The 22,526-nt window shown below is 50.7% G+C and overlaps 1 protein-coding gene across 2 annotated transcripts in view; it reads right to left on the bottom strand.

The window, feature by feature from the left end:
- The window catches only part of LOC134983342 (zinc finger protein 271-like), a 121,501-nt gene that overhangs the window by 86,436 nt on the left and 12,539 nt on the right, over positions 1 to 22,526 (bottom strand). For both annotated transcript variants that reach the window (XM_063949049.1, XM_063949050.1), the window contains exon 2: positions 10,676 to 10,867. In XM_063949049.1, coding sequence (XP_063805119.1) covers positions 10,676 to 10,867 — 192 coding nt within the window. The remainder of the gene's footprint in view (positions 1 to 10,675; positions 10,868 to 22,526) is intronic.

The following is a 22,526-nucleotide window of genomic DNA, read 5'->3' as shown; positions in this document are numbered from 1 at the left end:
CCACCCAGACACATCCCCTGGTGTTACTGTATAATGTCCCATTCCCAGCAGTCACCTCTCCAGTCACCACCCAGACACATCCCCTGGTGTTACTGTATAATGTCCCATTCCCAGCAGTCACCTCTCCAGTCATCACCCAGACACATCCCCTGGTGTTACTATATAATGTCCCATTCCCAGCAGTCACCTCTCCAGTCATCACCCAGACACATCCCCTGGTGTTACTGTATAATGCCCCATTCCCAGCAGTCACCTCTCCAGTCATCATCCAGACACATCCCCTGGTGTTACTGTATAAGGCCCCATTCCCAGCAATCAACTCTCCTGTCATCACCCAGACACATCCCCTGGTGTTACTGTATAATGCCACATTCCCAGCAGTCACCTCTCCAGTCATCACCCAGACACATCCCCTGGTGTTACTGTATAATGCCCCATTCCCAGCAGTCACCTCTCCAGTCATCACCCAGACACGTCCCCTGGTGTTACTGTATGATGTCCCATTCCCAGCAGTCACCTCTCCAGTCATCACCCAGACACATCCCTTGGTGTTACTGTATAATGCCCCATTCCCAGGAGTCACCTCTCCAGTCATCATCCAGACACATCCCCTGGTGTTACTGTATAATGCCCCATTCCCAGCAGTAACCTCTCCAGTCATCACCCAGACACGTCACCTGGTGTTACTGTATAATGTCCCATTCCCAGCAGTCACCTCTCCAGTCATCACCCAGACACATCCCCTGGTGTTACTGTATAATGTCCCATTCCCAGCAGTCATCTCTCCAGTCATCACCCATACACATCCCCTGGTGTTACTGTATAATGCCCCATTCCCAGCAGTCACATCTCCAGTCATCACCCGGACACATCCCCCGGTGTTACTGTATAATGTCCCATTCCCAGCAGTCATCTCTCCAGTCATCACCCAGACATGTCCCCTGGTGTTACTGTATAATGCCCCATTCCCAGCAGTCACCTCTCCAGTCATCACCCAGACACCCCCCCTGGTGTTACTGTATAATGTCCCATTCCCAGCAGTCACCTCTCCAGTCACCACCCAGACACATCCCCTGGTGTTACTGTATAATGTCCCATTCCCAGCAGTCATCTCTCCAGTCATCACCCAGACACGTTCCCTGGTGTTACTGTATAATGTCCCATTCCCAGCAGTCACCTCTCCAGTCATCACCCAGACACATCCCCTGGTGTTACTGTATAATGCCCCATTCCCAGCAGTCACCTCTCCAGTCATCACCCGGACACATCAACCGGTGTTACTGTATAATGTCCCATTCCCAGCAGTCATCTCTCCAGTCGTCAACCAGACACTTCCCCTGGTGTTACTGTATAATGTCCCATTCCCAGCAGCCACCTCCCCAGTCATCACCCAGACACGTTCCCTGGTGTTACTGTATAATGTCCCATTCCCAGCAGTCACCTCTCCAGTCATCACCCAGACACATCCCCTGGTGTTACTGTATAATGCCCCATTCCCAGCAGTCACCTCTCCAGTCATCACCCGGACACATCCCCCGGTGTTACTGTATAATGTCCCATTCCCAGCAGTCATCTCTCCAGTCGTCACCCAGACACTTCCCCTGGTGTTACTGTATAATGCCCCATTCCCAGCAGTCACCTCTCCAGTCATCACCCAGACACGTCCCCTGGTGTTACTGTATAATGTCCCATTCCAAGCAGTCACCTCTCCAGTCATCACCCAGACACATTCCCTGGTGTTACTGTATAATGTCCCATTCCCAGCAGTCACCTCTCCAGTTATCACCCAGACACCCCCCCTGGTGTTACTGTATAATGTCCCATTCCCAGCAGCCACCTCCCCAGTCATCACCCAGACACATTCCCTAGTGTTACTGCATAATGTCCCATTCCCAGCAGTCACCTCTCCAGTATTCACCCAGACACGTCCCCCGATGTTACTGTATAATGTCCCATTCCCGGCAGTCACCTCTCCATTCACCACCCAGACACATCCCCTGGTGTTACTGTATAATGTCCCATTCCCAGCAGTCACCTCTCCAGTCACCACCCAGACACATCCCCTGGTGTTACTGTATAATGTCCCATTCCCAGCAGTCACCTCTCCAGTCATCACCCAGACACATCCCCTGGTGTTACTATATAATGTCCCATTCCCAGCAGTCACCTCTCCAGTCATCACCCAGACACATCCCCTGGTGTTACTGTATAATGCCCCATTCCCAGCAGTCACCTCTCCAGTCATCATCCAGACACATCCCCTGGTGTTACTGTATAAGGCCCCATTCCCAGCAATCAACTCTCCTGTCATCACCCAGACACATCCCCTGGTGTTACTGTATAATGCCACATTCCCAGCAGTCACCTCTCCAGTCATCACCCAGACACATCCCCTGGTGTTACTGTATAATGCCCCATTCCCAGCAGTCACCTCTCCAGTCATCACCCAGACACGTCCCCTGGTGTTACTGTATGATGTCCCATTCCCAGCAGTCACCTCTCCAGTCATCACCCAGACACATCCCTTGGTGTTACTGTATAATGCCCCATTCCCAGGAGTCACCTCTCCAGTCATCATCCAGACATATCCCCTGGTGTTACTGTATAATGCCCCATTCCCAGCAGTAACCTCTCCAGTCATCACCCAGACACGTCACCTGGTGTTACTGTATAATGTCCCATTCCCAGCAGTCACCTCTCCAGTCATCACCCAGACACATCCCCTGGTGTTACTGTATAATGTCCCATTCCCAGCAGTCATCTCTCCAGTCATCACCCATACACATCCCCTGGTGTTACTGTATAATGCCCCATTCCCAGCAGTCACATCTCCAGTCATCACCCAGACACATCCCCCGGTGTTACTGTATAATGCCCTATTCCCAGCAGTCACCTCTCCAGTCATCACCCAGACACATCCCCAGGTGTTACTGTATAATGTCCTATTCCCAGCTGTCATCTCTCCAGTCATCACCCATACACATCCCCAGGTGTTACTGTATAATGTCCCATTCCCAGCAGTCACCTCTCCAGTCATCACCCAGACACATCCCCCGGTGTTACTGTATAATGTCCCATTCCCAGCAGTAACCTCTCCAGTCATCAACCAGACACGTCCCCTGGTGTTACTGTATAATGTCCCATTTCAAGCAGTCACCTCTCCTGTCATCACCCAGACACATCCCCTGGTGTTACTGTATAATGCCCCATTCCCAGCAGTCACCTCTCCAGTCATCACCCAGACACATCCCCTGGTGTTACTGCATAATTCCCCAGTCCCGGCAGTCCCCTCTCCAGTCATCACCCAGATACATCCCCTGGTGTTACTGTATAATGTCCCATTCCCAGCAGTCACCTCTCCAGTCATCACCCAGACACATCCCCCGGTGTTACTGTATAATGTCCCATTCCCAGCAGTCACCTCTCCAGTCATCACCCAGACACGTCCCCTGGTGTTACTGTATAATGTCCCATTCCCAGCAGTCACCTCTCCAGTCATCACCCAGACACGTCCCCTGGTGTTACTGTATAATGTCCCATTCCAAGCAGTCACCTCTCCTGTCATCACCCAGACACATCCCTTGGTGTTACTGTATAATGTCCCATTCCCAGCAGTCACCTCTCCAGTCATCACCCAGACACATCCCCTGGTGTTTCTGTATAATGTCCCATTCCCAGCAGTCACCTCTCCAGTCATCACCCAGACACATCCCCCGGTGTTACTGTATAATGCCCCATTCCCAGCAGTAACCTCTCCAGTCATCACCCAGACACGTCCCCTGGTGTTACTGTATAATGTCCCATTCCAAGCAGTCACCTCTCCTGTCATCACCCAGACACATCCCCTGGTGTTACTGTATAATGTCCCATTCCCAGCAGTCCCCTCTCCAGTCATCACCCAGACACGTCCCCCGGTGTTACTGTATAATGTCCCATTCCCAGCAGTCACCTCTCCAGTCATCACCCAGACACGTTCCCCGGTGTTACTGTATAATGCCCCATTCCCAGCAGTAACCTCTCGAGTCATCACCCAGACACGTCCCCTGGTGTTACTGTATAATGTCCCATTCCAAGCAGTCACCTCTCCTGTCATCACCCACACACATCCCCTGGTGTTACTGTACAATGGCCCATTCCCAGCAGTCACCACTCCAGTCATCACCCAGACACGTCCCCCGGTGTTACTGTAAAATGTCCCATTCCCAGCAGTCACCTCTCCAGTCATCACCCAGACACGTTCCCCGGTGTTACTTTATAATGTCCCATTCCCAGCAGTCACCTCTCCATTCATCACCCAGACACATCCCCTGTTGTTACTGTATAATGTGCAATTCCCAGCAGTCACCTCTCCAGTCATCACCCAGACAAATCCCCCGGTGTTACTGTATAATGCCCCATTCCCAGCAGTCACTTCTCCAGTCATCACCCAGACACGTCCCCTGGTGTTACTGTATAATACCCCATTCCCAGCAGTCACCTCTCCAGTCACCACCCAGACACGTCACCTGGTGTTACTGTATAATGCCCCATTCCCAGCAGTCACCTCTCCAGTCATCACCCAGACACATCCCCTGGTGTTACTGTATAATGCCCCATTCCCAGCAGTCACCTCTCCAGCCATCACCCAGACACATCCCCTGGTGTTACTGTATAATGTGTAATTCACAGCAGTCACCTCTCCAGTCATCACCCAGACACGTCCCCCGGTGTTACTGTATAATGTCCCATTCCCAGCAGTCACCTCTCCAGTCATCACCCAGACACATCCCCTGGTGTTACTGTATAATGTGCAATTCCCAGCAGTCACCTCTCCAGTCATCACCCAGACACGTCCCCTGGTGTTACTGTATAATGTGTAATTCACAGCAGTCACCTCTCCAGTCATCACCCAGACACGTCCCCTGGTGTTACTGTATAATGTCCCATTCCCAGCAGTCACCTCTCCAGTCATCACCCAGACACATCCCCTGGTGTTACTGTATAATGTGCAATTCCCAGCAGTCACCTCTCCAGTCATCACGCAGACACATCCCCTGGTGTTACTGTATAATGTGCAATTCCCAGCAGTCAAAATCTCCAGTCATCACCCAGACAAATCCCCCGGTGTTACTGTATAATACCCCATTCCCAGCAGTCACCTCTCCAGTCATCACCCAGATACATCCCCTGGCGTTACTGTATAATATGTAATTCACAGCAGTCACCTCTCCAGTCATCACCCAGACACGTCCCCTGGTGTTACTGTATAATGTCCCATTCCCAGCAGTCACCTCTCCAGTCATCACCCAGACACATCCCCTGGTGTTACGGTATAATGTCCCATTCCCAACAGTCACCTCTACAGTCATCACCCAGACACGTTCCCTGGTGTTACTGTATAATGTCCCAGTCCCAGCAGTCACCTCTCCAGTCATCACCCAGACACGTTCCTTGGTGTTGCTGTATAATGTACCATTCCTGGCAGTCACCTCTCCAGTCATCACCCAGACACATCCCCTGGCGTTACTGTATAATATGTAATTCACAGCAGTCACCTCTCCAGTCATCACCCAGACACATCTCCTGGTGTTACTGTATAATTTCCCACTCCCAGCAGTCACCTCTCCAGTCATCACCCTGACACATCCCCTGGTGTTACTGTATAATGCCCCATACCCAGCAGTCACCTCTCCAGTCATCACCCTGACACGTCCCCCGGTGTTACTGTATAATGCCCCATTCCCAGGAGTCACCTCTCCAGTCATTATCCAGACACATCCCCTGGTGTTACTGTATAATGCCCCATTCCCAGCAGTAACCTCTCCAGTCATCACCCAGACACGTCACCTGGTGTTACTGTATAATGTCCCATTCCCAGCAGTCACCTCTCCAGTCATCACCCAGACACATCCCCTGGTGTTACTGTATAATGTCCCATTCCCAGCAGTCATCTCTCCAGTCATCACCCAGACACATCCCCTGGTGTTACTGTATAATGCCCCATTCCCAGCAGTCACATCTCCAGTCATCACCCAGACACATCCCCCGGTGTTACTGTATAATGTCCCATTCCCAGCAGTCACCTCTCCAGTCATCACCCAGACACATCCCCTGGTGTTACTGTATAATGTCCCATTCCCAGCAGTCATCTCTCCAGTCATCACCCATACACATCCCCTGGTGTTACTGTATAATGCCCCATTCCCAGCAGTCACATCTCCAGTCATCACCCAGACACATCCCCCGGTGTTACTGTATAATGCCCTATTCCCAGCAGTCACCTCTCCAGTCATCACCCAGACACATCCCCAGGTGTTACTGTATAATGTCCTATTCCCAGCTGTCATCTCTCCAGTCATCACCCATACACATCCCCAGGTGTTACTGTATAATGTCCCATTCCCAGCAGTCACCTCTCCAGTCATCACCCAGACACATCCCCCGGTGTTACTGTATAATGTCCCATTCCCAGCAGTAACCTCTCCAGTCATCAACCAGACACGTCCCCTGGTGTTACTGTATAATGTCCCATTCCAAGCAGTCACCTCTCCTGTCATCACCCAGACACATCCCCTGGTGTTACTGTATAATGCCCCATTCCCAGCAGTCACCTCTCCAGTCATCACCCAGACACATCCCCTGGTGTTACTGCATAATTCCCCAGTCCCGGCAGTCCCCTCTCCAGTCATCACCCAGATACATCCCCTGGTGTTACTGTATAATGTCCCATTCCCAGCAGTCACCTCTCCAGTCATCACCCAGACACATCCCCCGGTGTTACTGTATAATGTCCCATTCCCAGCAGTCACCTCTCCAGTCATCACCCAGACACGTCCCCTGGTGTTACTGTATAATGTCCCATTCCCAGCAGTCACCTCTCCAGTCATCACCCAGACACGTCCCCTGGTGTTACTGTATAATGTCCCATTCCAAGCAGTCACCTCTCCTGTCATCACCCAGACACATCCCTTGGTGTTACTGTATAATGTCCCATTCCCAGCAGTCACCTCTCCAGTCATCACCCAGACACATCCCCTGGTGTTTCTGTATAATGGCCCTCATTCCGAGTTGTTCGCTCGGAGTTTTTCATCGCATCGCAGTGAAATTCCGCTTAGTGCGCATGCGCAATGTTCGCACTGCGACTGCGCCAAGTAACTTTACTATCAAGAAAGTAAGTTTACTCACGGCTTTTTCCTCGCTCCGACGTTCGCATTGTGATTGACAGGAAATGGGTGTTACTGGGCGGAAACACGGCGTTTTAAGGGCGTGTGACTCAAAACGCTACCGTTTCCGGAAAAAACGCAGGCGTGTCTGGAGAAACGGTGGGAGTGCTTGGGCGAACGCTGGGTGTGTTTATGACGTCAGCCGGGACCGAAAAGCACTGAACTGATCGCACAGGCAGAGTAAGTCTGGAGTTACTCAGAAACTGCTAACTCGTTTGTGATTGCAATATTGCGCATACATCGGTCGCACATTTAAGAAGTTTAGATTCACTCCCAGTAGGCGGCGGCTTAGCGTGTGTAACTCTGCCATAAATCGCCTTGCGAGCGAACAACTCGGAATGAGGGCCCATGTCCCATTCCCAGCAGTCACCTCTCCAGTCATCACCCAGACACATCCCCCGGTGTTACTGTATAATGCCCCATTCCCAGCAGTAACCTCTCCAGTCATCACCCAGACACGTCCCCTGGTGTTACTGTATAATGTCCCATTCCAAGCAGTCACCTCTCCTGTCATCACCCAGACACATCCCCTGGTGTTACTGTATAATGTCCCATTCCCAGCAGTCCCCTCTCCAGTCATCACCCAGACACGTCCCCCGGTGTTACTGTATAATGTCCCATTCCCAGCAGTCACCTCTCCAGTCATCACCCAGACACGTTCCCCGGTGTTACTGTATAATGCCCCATTCCCAGCAGTAACCTCTCGAGTCATCACCCAGACACGTCCCCTGGTGTTACTGTATAATGTCCCATTCCAAGCAGTCACCTCTCCTGTCATCACCCACACACATCCCCTGGTGTTACTGTATAATGGCCCATTCCCAGCAGTCACCACTCCAGTCATCACCCAGACACGTCCCCCGGTGTTACTGTAAAATGTCCCATTCCCAGCAGTCACCTCTCCAGTCATCACCCAGACACGTCCCCTGGTGTTACTGTATAATGTCCCATTCCAAGCAGTCACCTCTCCTGTCATCACCCAGACACATCCCCTGGTGTTACTGTATAATGTCCCATTCCCAGCAGTCCCCTCTCCAGTCATCACCCAGACACGTCCCCCGGTGTTACTGTATAATGTCCCATTCCCAGCAGTCACCTCTCCAGTCATCACCCAGACACGTTCCCCGGTGTTACTGTATAATGCCCCATTCCCAGCAGTAACCTCTCCAGTCATCACCCAGACACGTCCCCCGGTGTTACTGTATAATGTCCCATTCCCAGCAGTCACCTCTCCAGTCATCACCCAGACACGTTCCCCGGTGTTACTGTATAATGCCCCATTCCCAGCAGTAACCTCTCGAGTCATCACCCAGACACGTCCCCTGGTGTTACTGTATAATGTCCCATTCCAAGCAGTCACCTCTCCTGTCATCACCCACACACATCCCCTGGTGTTACTGTATAATGGCCCATTCCCAGCAGTCACCACTCCAGTCATCACCCAGACACGTCCCCCGGTGTTACTGTAAAATGTCCCATTCCCAGCAGTCACCTCTCCAGTCATCACCCAGACACGTTCCCCGGTGTTACTTTATAATGTCCCATTCCCAGCAGTCACCTCTCCATTCATCACCCAGACACATCCCCTGTTGTTACTGTATAATGTGCAATTCCCAGCAGTCACCTCTCCAGTCATCACCCAGACAAATCCCCCGGTGTTACTGTATAATGCCCCATTCCCAGCAGTCACTTCTCCAGTCATCACCCAGACACGTCCCCTGGTGTTACTGTATAATACCCCATTCCCAGCAGTCACCTCTCCAGTCACCACCCAGACACGTCACCTGGTGTTACTGTATAATGCCCCATTCCCAGCAGTCACCTCTCCAGTCATCACCCAGACACATCCCCTGGTGTTACTGTATAATGCCCCATTCCCAGCAGTCACCTCTCCAGCCATCACCCAGACACATCCCCTGGTGTTACTGTATAATGTGTAATTCACAGCAGTCACCTCTCCAGTCATCACCCAGACACGTCCCCCGGTGTTACTGTATAATGTCCCATTCCCAGCAGTCACCTCTCCAGTCATCACCCAGACACATCCCCTGGTGTTACTGTATAATGTGCAATTCCCAGCAGTCACCTCTCCAGTCATCACCCAGACACGTCCCCTGGTGTTACTGTATAATGTGTAATTCACAGCAGTCACCTCTCCAGTCATCACCCAGACACGTCCCCTGGTGTTACTGTATAATGTCCCATTCCCAGCAGTCACCTCTCCAGTCATCACCCAGACACATCCCCTGGTGTTACTGTATAATGTGCAATTCCCAGCAGTCACCTCTCCAGTCATCACCCAGACACATCCCCTGGTGTTACTGTATAATGTGCAATTCCCAGCAGTCAACTCTCCAGTCATCACCCAGACAAATCCCCCGGTGTTACTGTATAATACCCCATTCCCAGCAGTCACCTCTCCAGTCATCACCCACATACATCCCCTGGCGTTACTGTATAATATGTAATTCACAGCAGTCACCTCTCCAGTCATCACCCAGACACGTCCCCTGGTGTTACTGTATAATTCCCCATTCCCAGCAGTCACCTCTCCAGTCATCACCCAGACACATCCCCTGGTGTTACGGTATAATGTCCCATTCCCAGCTGTCACCTCTCCAGTCAACGCCCAGACACGTCCCCTGGTGTTACTGTATAATGTCCCATTCCCAGCAGTCACCTCTCCAGTCATCACCCAGACACATCCCCTGGTGTTACTGTATAATGTGCAATTCCCAACAGTCACCTCTACAGTCATCACCCAGACACGTTCCCTGGTGTTACTGTATAATGTCCCAGTCCCAGCAGTCACCTCTCCAGTCATCACCCAGACACGTTCCTTGGTGTTGCTGTATAATGTACCATTCCTGGCACTCACCTCTCCAGTCATCACCCAGACACATCCCCTGGCGTTACTGTATAATATGTAATTCCCAGCAGTCACCTCTCCAGTCATCACCCAGACACATCTCCTGGTGTTACTGTATAATTTCCCATTCCCAGCAGTCACCTCTCCAGTCATCACCCTGACACATCCCCTGGTGTTACTGTATAATGCCCCATACCCAGCAGTCACCTCTCCAGTCATCACCCTGACACGTCCCCCGGTGTTACTGTATAATGCCCCATTCCCAGCAGTCACCTCTCCAGTCATCACCCAGACACGTCCACTGGTGTTACTGTATAATTCCCCATTCCCAGCAGTCACCTCTCCAGTCATCACCCAGTCACGTCCCCCTGGCGTTACTGTATAATGCCCCATTCCCAGCAGTCACCTCTCCAGTCATCACCCAGACACGTCCCCTGGTGTTACTGTGTAATGCCCCATTCCCAGCAGTCACCTCTCCAGTCATCACCCAGACACGTCCCCTGGTGTTACTGTATAATGCCCCATTCCCGGCAGTCACCTCTCTAGTCATCACCCAGACACATCCCCTGGTGTTACTGTATAATGTCCCATTCCCAGCAGTCACCTCTCCAGTCAGCAGATGAATGATCTTGTTGGTGAGTTCAAGGATCTTCTGGTCAATGTGTCTTTCATGTATCAGTGAGTGAGGTGGAGGCACCGTAATGGAGCTCTGGGTTCTGCTTAGTCCTTCTGACAAACGGGAATGGCTGCTGGGTGTCTCACACTCATTGGATGTCTTCTTCACTACTGTGCAATCCTGCGAAATGGGGGAGGCATCAATATCCCTGTAAATACTGCCAGATCCCCTCACCTCCCAAGTCATGTCCCTGTATTATCACTATAGATATGTGATGTCACAGTGACACTACCAGATCCCCCTCACCTCCACAATCATGTCCCTGTATTATTACTATAGATGTAAGTGATGTCACTGTAACGCTCTTAGATCCCCTCACCTCTCCAGTCATGTCCCTGTATTATTACTAAAGATATGTGATGTCAGTGTGATGCTCCCAGATTCCCTCACCTCCCCAGTCATGTCCCTGTATTATTACTATAGATATGTGATGTCAGTGTGATGCTCCCAGATCCCCCTCACCTCTCCAGTCATGTCCCTGTATTATTACTATAGATATGTGATGTCACTGTGACACGCCCAGATCCCCTCACCTCCCAAGTCATGTCCCTGTATTATTACTATAGCTATAAGTGTAGCTCCCTAGTATGATGCTATGATTTGTATGAGTGTAAATAAATGAAATTTATATGGTAGTTATATGCCCTTGAGGGTGATCCTATTTCAATGCACCCTGTACAATGGGATCAGCAGAACAATGGGAGTAGATGGGCACGACGGGACTGGAGAAAATTCTACTAGAATCCCACGCGCCAGGACAAAGTGGTGTTTGCGTGCTGGGGGATGAGGATACAGTGTCCAAAGAGAGAGACCGTTAACTGGAAAAAGAACTGACCGGTAAACGGAGTTTAGAGGCGGTGTGGTGCAGAAGGCGGAGAGTGGACGGGTGGCAGTGGGTGAAGTCCTGAGTCCCTGAGCCTGGCCTGAACTGGTGGTGTGACGGCGGCCTGGATACAAGCAGAGGCAGTTCGGCAGAAGAAACGGGGAGTGACTTGACCGCGGAGACCGGAAATTCGGACGCGCTGCACCGACCGGGCGTACCGCTAGTTAGCGACGGCAAGTGACGGCTCCTCTAGGGTCACTGGGTGTCCTTTTATACATAAGCAGCGGTGGCGGACAGTGAAAGACGTGCCCATCAGGTGGGTGTTCCTACGCAGTACAAGATGGTAGAGTTGCAGCCTACGAAACGGGGGATGTGATACAGGAGGCGACCAGCGTTGCTCAGTAAGGAGGAGGCAGAAGGCGTGGGGGGAGTAACGAATGGACATCCAATTCGCATATGAGTCGTAAGTGAAGCTCCACCCCAGTACTCAGTACATGCCCAAGGAATGTTAATGGGATTTGGAGCAGCCCTAGGTGTAATATAGGGACGAACGCTGTGCACACACCCCTTAGTCCCGCTGCTGCGGAACCCGTAGTGAGACTGCTATTCATATACAGATAGGTCGGCACCATCTACGGTATCTGCGGAACCCGTAGTGAGACTGCTATTCATATACAGATAGGCCTGCACCATCTACGGTATCTGCGGAACCCGTAGTGACACTGCTATTCATATACAGATAGGCTGGCACCATCTACGGTACCTGCGGAACCTGTAGTGAGACTGCTATTCATATACAGATAGGCCGGCACCATCTACGGTATCTGCGGAACCCGTAGTGACACTGCTATTCATATACAGATAGGCCTGCACCATCTACGGGACCTGCGGAACACGTAGTGAGACTGCTATTCATATACAGATAGGCCGGCACCATCTACGGTACCTGCGGAACCTGTAGTGAGACTGCTATTCATATACAGATAGACCTGCACCATCTACGGGACCTGCGGAACCCGTAGTGAGACTGCTATTCATATACAGATAGGCCTGCACCATCTACGGTATCTGCGGAACCCGTAGTGAGACTGCTATTCATATACAGATAGGCCGGCACCATCTACGGTATCTGAGGAACCTGTAGTGAGACTGCTATTCATATACAGATAGGCCGGCACCATCTACGGTATCTGCGGAACCCGTAGTGAGACTGCTATTCATATACAGATAGGCCGGCACCATCTACGGTACCTGCGGAACCCGTAGTGAGACTGCTATTTATATACAGATAGGCCGGCACCATCTACGGTACCTGCGGAACCTGTAGTGAGACTATTCATATACAGATAGGCCGGCACCATCTACGGTATCTGCGGAACCTGTAGTGAGACTATTCATATACAGATAGGCCTGCACCATCTACGGTATCTGCGGAACCCGTAGTGACACTGCTATTCATATACAGATAGGCCGGCACCATCTACGTTATCTGCGGAACCCGTAGTGAGACTGTTATTCATATACAGATAGGCCGGCACCATCTACGGTATCTGCGGAACCCGTAGTGAGACTGCTATTCATATACAGATAAGCCGGCACCATCTACGGTATCTGCGGAACCCGTAGTGAGACTGCTATTCATATACAGATAAACCGGCACCCTCTGGGGTATCTGCGGAACCCGTAGTGAGACTGCTATTCATATACAGATAGGCCTGCACCATCTACGGTATCTGCGGAACCCGTAGTGAGACTGCTATTCATATACAGATAGGCCGGCACCATCTACGGTATCTGCGGAACCCGTAGTGAGACTGCTATTCATATACAGATAGGCCGGCACCATCTACGGTATCTGAGGAACCTGTAGTGAGACTGCTATTCATATACAGATAGGCCGGCACCATCTACGGTATCTGCGGAACCCGTAGTGAGACTGCTATTCATATACAGATAGGCCGACACCATCTACGGTATCTGAGGAACCTGTAGTGAGACTGCTATTCATATACAGATAAACCGGCACCATCTGGGGTATCTGCGGAACCCGTAGTGAGACTGCTATTCATAAGCAGATAGATCTGCACCCTCTACGGTATCTGCGGAACCCGTAGTGAGACTGCTATTCATATACAGATAGGCCGGCACCATCTACGGTATCTGCGGAACCCGTAGTGACACTGCTATTCATATACAGATAGGCCGGCACCATCTACGGCATGCATTCCCAACCACGGTCCTCAAGGCACACCAACAGTGCACGTTTTAGTGATATCCAGGCTGCAGCACAGATGGTTAAATCAAAATAACTGAGGTACTAATTACGTCACCTGTGCTGAAGCCTGGATATCACTAAAACCTGCACTGTTGGTGTGCCTTGAGGACCGTGGTTGGGAATGCCTGATCTACGGTATCTGCGGAACCCGTAGTAAGACTGCTATTCATACACAGATAGGCCTGCACCATCTACGGTACCCTGCGGAACCCGTAGTGAGACTGCTATTCATATACAGATAGGCCTGCACCATCTACGGTACCTGCGGAACCCGTAGTGAGACTGCTATTCATATACAGATAGGCCGGCACCATCTACGGTATCTGTGGAACCCGTAGTGAGACTGCTATTCATATACAGATAGGCCTGCACCATCTACGGTATCTGCGGAACCCGTAGTGAGACTGCTATTCATATACAGATAGGCCGGCACCATCTACGGTATCTGCGGAACCCGTAGTGAGACTGCTATTCATATACAGATAGGCCGGCACCATCTACGGTACCTGCGGAACCCGTAGTGAGACTGCTATTCATATACAGATAGGCCTGCACCATCTACGGTACCTGCGGAACCCGTAGTGAGACTGCTATTCATATACAGATAGGCCTGCACCATCTACGGTATCTGAGGAACCCGTAGTGAGACTGCTATTCATATACAGATAGGCCGGCACCATCTACGGTATCTGCGGAACCCGTAGTGAGACTGCTATTCATATACAGATAGGCCTGCACCATCTACGGTACCTGCGGAACCCGTAGTGAGACTGCTATTCATATACAGATAGGCCGGCACCCTCTACGGTATCTGCGGAACCCGTAGTGAGACTGCTATTCATATACAGATAGGCCGGCACCATCTACGGTATCTGCGGAACCCGTAGTGAGACTGCTATTCATATACAGATAGGCCGGCACCATCTACGGTATCTGAGGAACCCGTAGTGAGACTGCTATTCATATACAGATAGGCTGGCACCATCTACGGTATCTGCGGAACCCGTAGTGAGACTGCTATTCATATACAGATAGGCCTGCACCATCTACGGTATCTGCGGAACCCGTAGTGAGACTGCTATTCATATACAGATAGGCCTGCACCATCTACGGTATCTGCAGAACCCGTAGTGAGACTATTCATATACAGATAGGCCGGCACCATCTACGGTATCTGAGGAACCCGTAGTGAGACTGCTATTCATATACAGATAAACCGGCACCATCTGGGGTATCTGCGGAACCCGTAGTGACACTGCTATTCATATACAGATAGGCCTGCACCATCTACGGTATCTGCAGAACCCGTAGTGAGACTGCTATTCATATACAGATAGGCCTGCACCATCTACGGTATCTGCGGCACACGTAGTGAGACTGCTATTCATATACAGATAGGCCTGCATCATCAACGGTACCTGCGGAACCCGTAGTGAGACTGCTATTCATATACAGATAGGCCTGCACCATCTACGGTATCTGAGGAACCGGTAGTGAGACTGCTATTCATATACAGATAGGTCGGCACCATCTACGGTATCTGCGGAACCCGTAGGGAGACTGCTATTCATATACAGATAGGCCTGCACCATCAACGGTATCTGCGGAACCCGTAGTGAGACTGTTATTCATATACAGATAGGCCGGAACCATCTACGGTACCTGCGGAACCCGTAGTGAGACTGTTATTCATATACAGATAGGCCGGAACCATCTACGGTATCTGCGGAACCCTTAGTGAGACTATTCATATACAGATAGGCCGGCACCATCTACGGTATCTGCGGAACCCTTAGTGAGACTGCTATTCATATACAGATAAACCGGCACCATCTACGGTATCTGCGGAACCCGTAGTGAGACTGCTATTCATATACAGATAAACCGGCACCCTCTGGGGTATCTGCGGAACCCGTAGTGAGACTGCTATTCATATACAGATAAACCGGCACCATCTACGGTATCTGCGGAACCCGTAGTGAGACTGCTATTCATATACAGATAGGCCTGCACCATCTACGGTATCTGCGGCACACGTAGTGAGACTGCTATTCATATACAGATAGGCCGGCACCATCTACGGTATCTGCGGAACCCGTAGGGAGACTGCTATTCATATACAGATAGGCCTGCACCATCTACGGTATCTGCGGAACCCGTAGTGAGACTGTTATTCATATACAGATAGGCCGGAACCATCTACGGTACCTGCAGAACCCGTAGTGAGACTGTTATTCATATACAGATAGGCCGGAACCATCTACGGTATCTGCGGAACCCGTAGTGAGACTATTCATATACAGATAGGCCTGCACCATCTACGGTATCTGCGGAACCCGTAGTGAGACTGCTATTCATATACAGATAGGCCGGCACCATCTACGGTATCTGCGGAACCCGTAGTGAGACTGCTATTCATATACAGATAGGCCTGCACCATCCACGGTATCTGCGGAACCCGTAGTGAGACTGCTATTCATATACAGATAGGCCGGCACCATCTACGGTATCTGCGGAACCCGTAGTGAGACTGCTATTCATATACAGATAGGCCGGCACCATCTACGGTATCTGCGGAACCCGTAGTGAGACTGCTATTCATATACAGATAGGCCGGCACCATCTACGGTATCTGCGGAACCCGTAGTGAGACTGCTATTCATATACAGATAGGCCGGCACCATCTACGGTATCTGCGGAACCCGTAGTGAGACTGCTATTCATATACAGATAGGCCTGCACCATCTACGGTATCTGCGGAACCCGTAGTGAGACTGCTATTCATATACAGATAGGCCGGCACCATCCACGGTACCTGCGGAACCCGTAGTGAGACTGCTATTCATATACAGATAGGCCTGCACCATCTACGGTATCTGCGGAACCCGTAGTGAGACTGCTATTCATATACAGATAAACCGGCACCATCTACGGTATCTGCGGAACCCGTAGTGAGACTGCTATTCATATACAGATAAACCGGCACCCTCTGGGGTATCTGCGGAACCCGTAGTGAGACTGCTATTCATATACAGATAGGCCTGCACCATCTACGGTATCTGCGGAACCCGTAGTGAGACTGCTATTCATATACAGATAGGCCTGCACCATCTACGGTATCTGCGGAACCCGTAGTGAGACTGCTATTCATATACAGATAGGCCGGCACCATCTACGGTATCTGCGGAACCCGTAGTGAGACTGCTATTCATATACAGATAGGCTGGCACCATCTACGGTATCTGCGGAACCCGTAGTGAGACTGCTATTCATATACAGATAGGCCTGCACCATCTACGGTATCTGCGGAACCCGTAGTGAGACTGCTATTCATATACAGATAGGCCTGCACCATCTACGGTATCTGCGGAACCCGTAGTGAGACTGCTATTCATATACAGATAGGCCGACACCATCTACGGTACCTGCGGAACACGTAGTGAGACAGCTATTCATATACAGATAGGCCGGCACCATCTACGGTATCTGCGGATCCCGTAGTGAGACTGCTATTCATATACAGATAGGCCGGCACCATCTACGTTATCTGCGGAACACGTAGTGAGACTGCTATTCATATACAGATAGGCCGGCACCATCTACGTTATCTGCGGAACCCGTAGTGAGACTGCTATTCATATACAGATAGGCCGGCACCATCTACGGTATCTGCGGAACCCGTAGTGAGACTGCTATTCATATACAGATAGGCCGGAACCATCTACGGTATCTGCGGAACCCGTAGTGAGACTGCTATTCATATACAGATAAGCCGGCACCATCTACGGTATCTGCGGAACCCGTAGTGAGACTGCTATTCATATACAGATAGGCCGGCACCATCTACGGTATCTGCGGAACCCGTAGTGAGACTGCTATTCATATACAGATAGGCCGGCACCATCTACGGTACCTGCGGAACACGTAGGGAGACTGCTATTCATATACAGATAGGCCGGCACCCTCTACGGTATCTGCGGAACCCGTAGTGAGACTGCTATTCATATACAGATAGGCCGGCACCATCTACGGTATCTGCGGAACCAGTAGTGAGACTGCTTTTCATATACAGATAGGCCGGCACCATCTACGGTATCTGCGGAACCCGTAGTGAGACTGCTATTCATATACAGATAGGCCGGCACCATCTACGGTATCTGCGGAACCCGTAGTGAGACTGCTATTCATATACAGATAGGCCTGCACCATCTACGGTATCTGGCGAACCCGTAGTGAGACTGCTATTCATATACAGATAGGCCGGCACCATCTACGGTACCTGCGGAACCCGTAGTGAGACTGCTATTCATGTACAGATAGGCCTGCACCATCTACGGTACCTGCGGAACACGTAGGGAGACTGCTATTCATATACAGATAGGCCGGCACCCTCTACGGTATCTGCGGAACCCGTAGTGAGACTGCTATTCATATACAGATAGGCCGGCACCATCTACGGTATCTGCGGAACCCGTAGTGAGACTGCTATTCATATACAGATAGGCCGGCACCATCTACGGTATCTGCGGAACCCGTAGTGAGACTGCTATTCATATACAGATAGGCCGGCACCATCTACGGTATCTGCGGAACCTGTAGTGAGACTGCTATTCATATACAGATAGGCCGGCACCATCTACGGTATCTGCGGAACCCGTAGTGAGACTGCTATTCATATACAGATAGGCCTGCACCATCTACGGTATCTGCGGTACCTGCAGTGAGACTGCTATTCATATACAGATAGGCCGGCACAATCTACGGTATCTGCGGAACACGTAGTGAGACTGCTATTCATATACAGATAGGCAGGCACCATCTACGGTATCTGCGGAACCTGTAGTGAGACTGCTATTCCTATACAGATAGGCCTGCACCATCTACGGTACCTGCGGAACCCGTAGTGAGACTGCTAATCATATGCAGATAGGCCGGCACCATCTACGGTATCTGCGGAACCTGTAGTGAGACTGCTATTCCTATACAGATAGGCCTGCACCATCTACGTTATCTGCGGAACCCGTAGTGAGACTGCTATTCATATACAGATAGGCCGGCACCATCTACGGTATCTGCGGAACCCGTAGTGAGACTGTTATTCATATACAGATAGGCCTGCACCATCTACGGTATCTGCGGAACACGTAGTGAGACTGCTATTCATATACAGATAGGCCGGCACCATCTACGGTATCTGCGGAACACGTAGTGAGACTGCTATTCATATACAGATAGGCCTGCACCATCTACGGTATCTGCGGAACACGTAGTGAGACTGCTATTTATATACAGATAGGCCTGCACCATCTACGGTATCTGCGGAACCCGTAGTGAGACTGCTATTCATATACAGATAGGCCTGCACCATCTACGGTAACTGCGGAACCCGTAGTGAGACTGTTATTCATATACAGATAGGCCGGAACCATCTACGGTATCTGCGGAACCCGTAGTGAGACTGTTATTCATATACAGATAGGCCGGCACCATCTACGTTATCTGCGGAACACGTAGTGAGACTGTTATTCATATACAGATAGGCCGGAACCATCTACGGTATCTGCGGAACCCGTAGTGAGACTATTCATATACAGATAGGCCTGTACCATCTACGGTATCTGCGGAACCCGTAGTGAGACTGCTATTCATATACAGATAGGCCTGCACCATCTACGGTATCTGCGGAACCCGTAGTGAGACTGCTATTCATATACAGATAGGCCGGCACCATCTACGGTATCTGCGGAACCCGTAGTGAGACTATTCATATACAGATAGGCCTGCACCATCTACGGTATCTGCGGAACCCGTAGTGACACTGCTATTCATATAAAGATAGGCCGGCACCATCTACGGTATCTGCGGAACCTGTAGTGAGACTATTCATATACAGATAGGCCTGCACCATCTACGGTATCTGCGGAACCCGTAGTGACACTGCTATTCATATACAGATAGGCCGGCACCATCTACGTTATCTGCGGAACCCGTAGTGAGACTGCTATTCATATACAGATAGGCCGGCACCCTCTACGGTATCTGCGGAACCCGTAGTGAGACTGCAATTCATATACAGATAGGCCTGCACCATCTACGGTATCTGAAGAACCCGTAGTGAGACTGCTATTCATATACAGATAGGCCTGCACCATCTACGGTATCTGCGGATCCCGTAGTGAGACTGCTATTCATATACAGATAGGCCGGCACCTTCTACGGTATCTGCGGAACCCGTAGTGAGACTGCTATTCATATACAGATAGGCCTGCACCATCTACGGTATCTGCGGAACCTGTAGTGAGACTGCTATTCATATACAGATAGGCCGGCACCCTCTACGGTATCTGCGGAACACGTAGTGAGACTGCTATTCATATACAGATAGATCTGCACACTCTACGGTACCTGCGGAACCCGTAGTGAGACTGCTATTCATATGCAGATAGGCCGGCACCTTCTACGGTATCTGCGGAACCTGTAGTGAGACTGCTATTCCTATACAGATAGGCCTGCACCATCTACGTTATCTGCGGAACCCGTAGTGAGACTGCTATTCATATACAGATAGGCCTGCACCATCTACGGTATCTGCGGAACACGTAGTGAGACTGCTATTCATATACAGATAGGCCGGCACCATCTACGGTATCTGCGGAACCCGTAGTGAGACTGCTATTCATATACAGATAGGCCTGCACCATCTACGGTATCTGCGGAACCCGTAGTGAGACTGCTATTCATATACAGATAGGCCGGCACCATCTACGGTACCTGCGGAACCCTTAGTGAGACTGCTATTCATATACAGATAAACCGGCACCATCTGGGGTATCTGCGGAACACGTAGGGAGACTGCTATTCATATACAGATAGGCCTGCACCATCTACGGTATCTGCGGAACCCGTAGTGAGACTGCTATTCATATACAGATAGGCCTGCACAATCTACGGGACCTGCGGAACCCGTAGTGAGACTGCTATTCATATACAGATAGGCCGGCACCATCTACGGTATCTGCGGAACCCGTAGTGAGACTGCTATTCATATACAGATAGGCCGGCACCATCTACGGTATCTGCGGAACCCGTAGTGAGACTATTCATATACAGATAGGCCTGTACCATCTACGGTATCTGCGGAACCCGTAGTGAGACTGCTAATCATATACAGATAGGCCGGCACCATCTACGGTATCTGCGGAACCCGTAGTGAGACTGCTATTCATATACAGATAGGCCTGCACCATCTACGGGACCTGCGGAACCCGTAGTGAGACTGCTAATCATATACAGATAGGCCGGCACCATCTACGGTATCTGCGGAACCCGTAGTGAGACTATTCATATACAGATAGGCCTGCACCATCTACGGTATCTGCGGAACCCGTAGTGAGACTGCTATTCATATACAGATAGGCCTGCACCATCTACGGGACCTGCGGAACCCGTAGTGAGACTGCTATTCATATACAGATAGGCCGGCACCATCTACGGTATCTGCGGAACCCGTAGTGAGACTGCTATTCCTATACAGATAGGCCGGCACCATCTACGGTATCTGTGGAACCCGTAGTGAGACTGCTATTCATATACAGATAGGCCGGCACCATCTACGGTATCTGCGGAACCTGTAGTGAGACTATTCATATACAGATAGGCCGGCACCATCTACGGTACCTGCGGAACCCGTAGTGAGACTGCTATTCATATACAGATAGGCCGGCACCGTCTACGGTACCTGCGGAACCCGTAGTGAGACTGCTATTTATATACAGATAGGCCGGCACCATCTACGGTACCTGCGGAACCTGTAGTGAGACTATTCATATACAGATAGGCCGGCACCATCTACGGTATCTGCGGAACCTGTAGTGAGACCATTCATATACAGATAGGCCGGCACCATCTACGGTATCTGCGGAACCTGTAGTGAGACTATTCATATACAGATAGGCCTGCACCATCTACGTTATCTGCGGAACCCGTAGTGAGACTGCTATTCATATACAGATAGGCCGGCACCATCTACGTTATCTGCGGAACCCGTAGTGAGACTGCTATTCATATACAGATAGGCCGGCACCATCTACGGTATCTGCGGAACCTGTAGTGAGACTGCTATTCATATACAGATAGGCCGGCACCATCTACAGTATCTGCGGAACCCGTAGTGAGACTGCTATTCATATACAGATAGGCCGGAACCATCTACGGTATCTGAGGAACCCGTAGTGAGACTGCTATTCATATACAGATAAACTGGCACCATCTACGGTATCTGCGGAACCTGTAGTGAGACTGCTATTCATATACAGATAGGCCGGCACCATCTACGGTATCTGCGGAACCTGTAGTGAGACTGCTATTCATATACAGACAGGCCTGCACCATCTACGGGATCTGCGGAACCCGTAGTGAGACTGCTATTCATATACAGATAGGCCGGCACCATCTACGGTATCTGCGGAATACGTAGTGAGACAGCTATTCACGTACAGATAGGCCGGCACCCTCTACGGTATCTGCGGAACCCGTAGTGAGACTGCTATTCATATACAGATAGGCCGACACCATCTACGGTACCTGCGGAACCCGTAGTGAGACTGCTATTCATATACAGATAGGCCGGCACCATCTACGGTATCTGCGGAACCCGTAGTGAGACTGCTATTCATATACAG

Source organism: Pseudophryne corroboree (genome assembly GCF_028390025.1).
Source record: "Pseudophryne corroboree isolate aPseCor3 chromosome 3 unlocalized genomic scaffold, aPseCor3.hap2 SUPER_3_unloc_13, whole genome shotgun sequence".
Classification (NCBI taxonomy): domain Eukaryota; kingdom Metazoa; phylum Chordata; class Amphibia; order Anura; family Myobatrachidae; genus Pseudophryne; species Pseudophryne corroboree.
The sequence above is the reverse complement of the archived record's forward strand: the minus strand, read 5'-3'. Positions and strand labels throughout refer to the sequence as shown.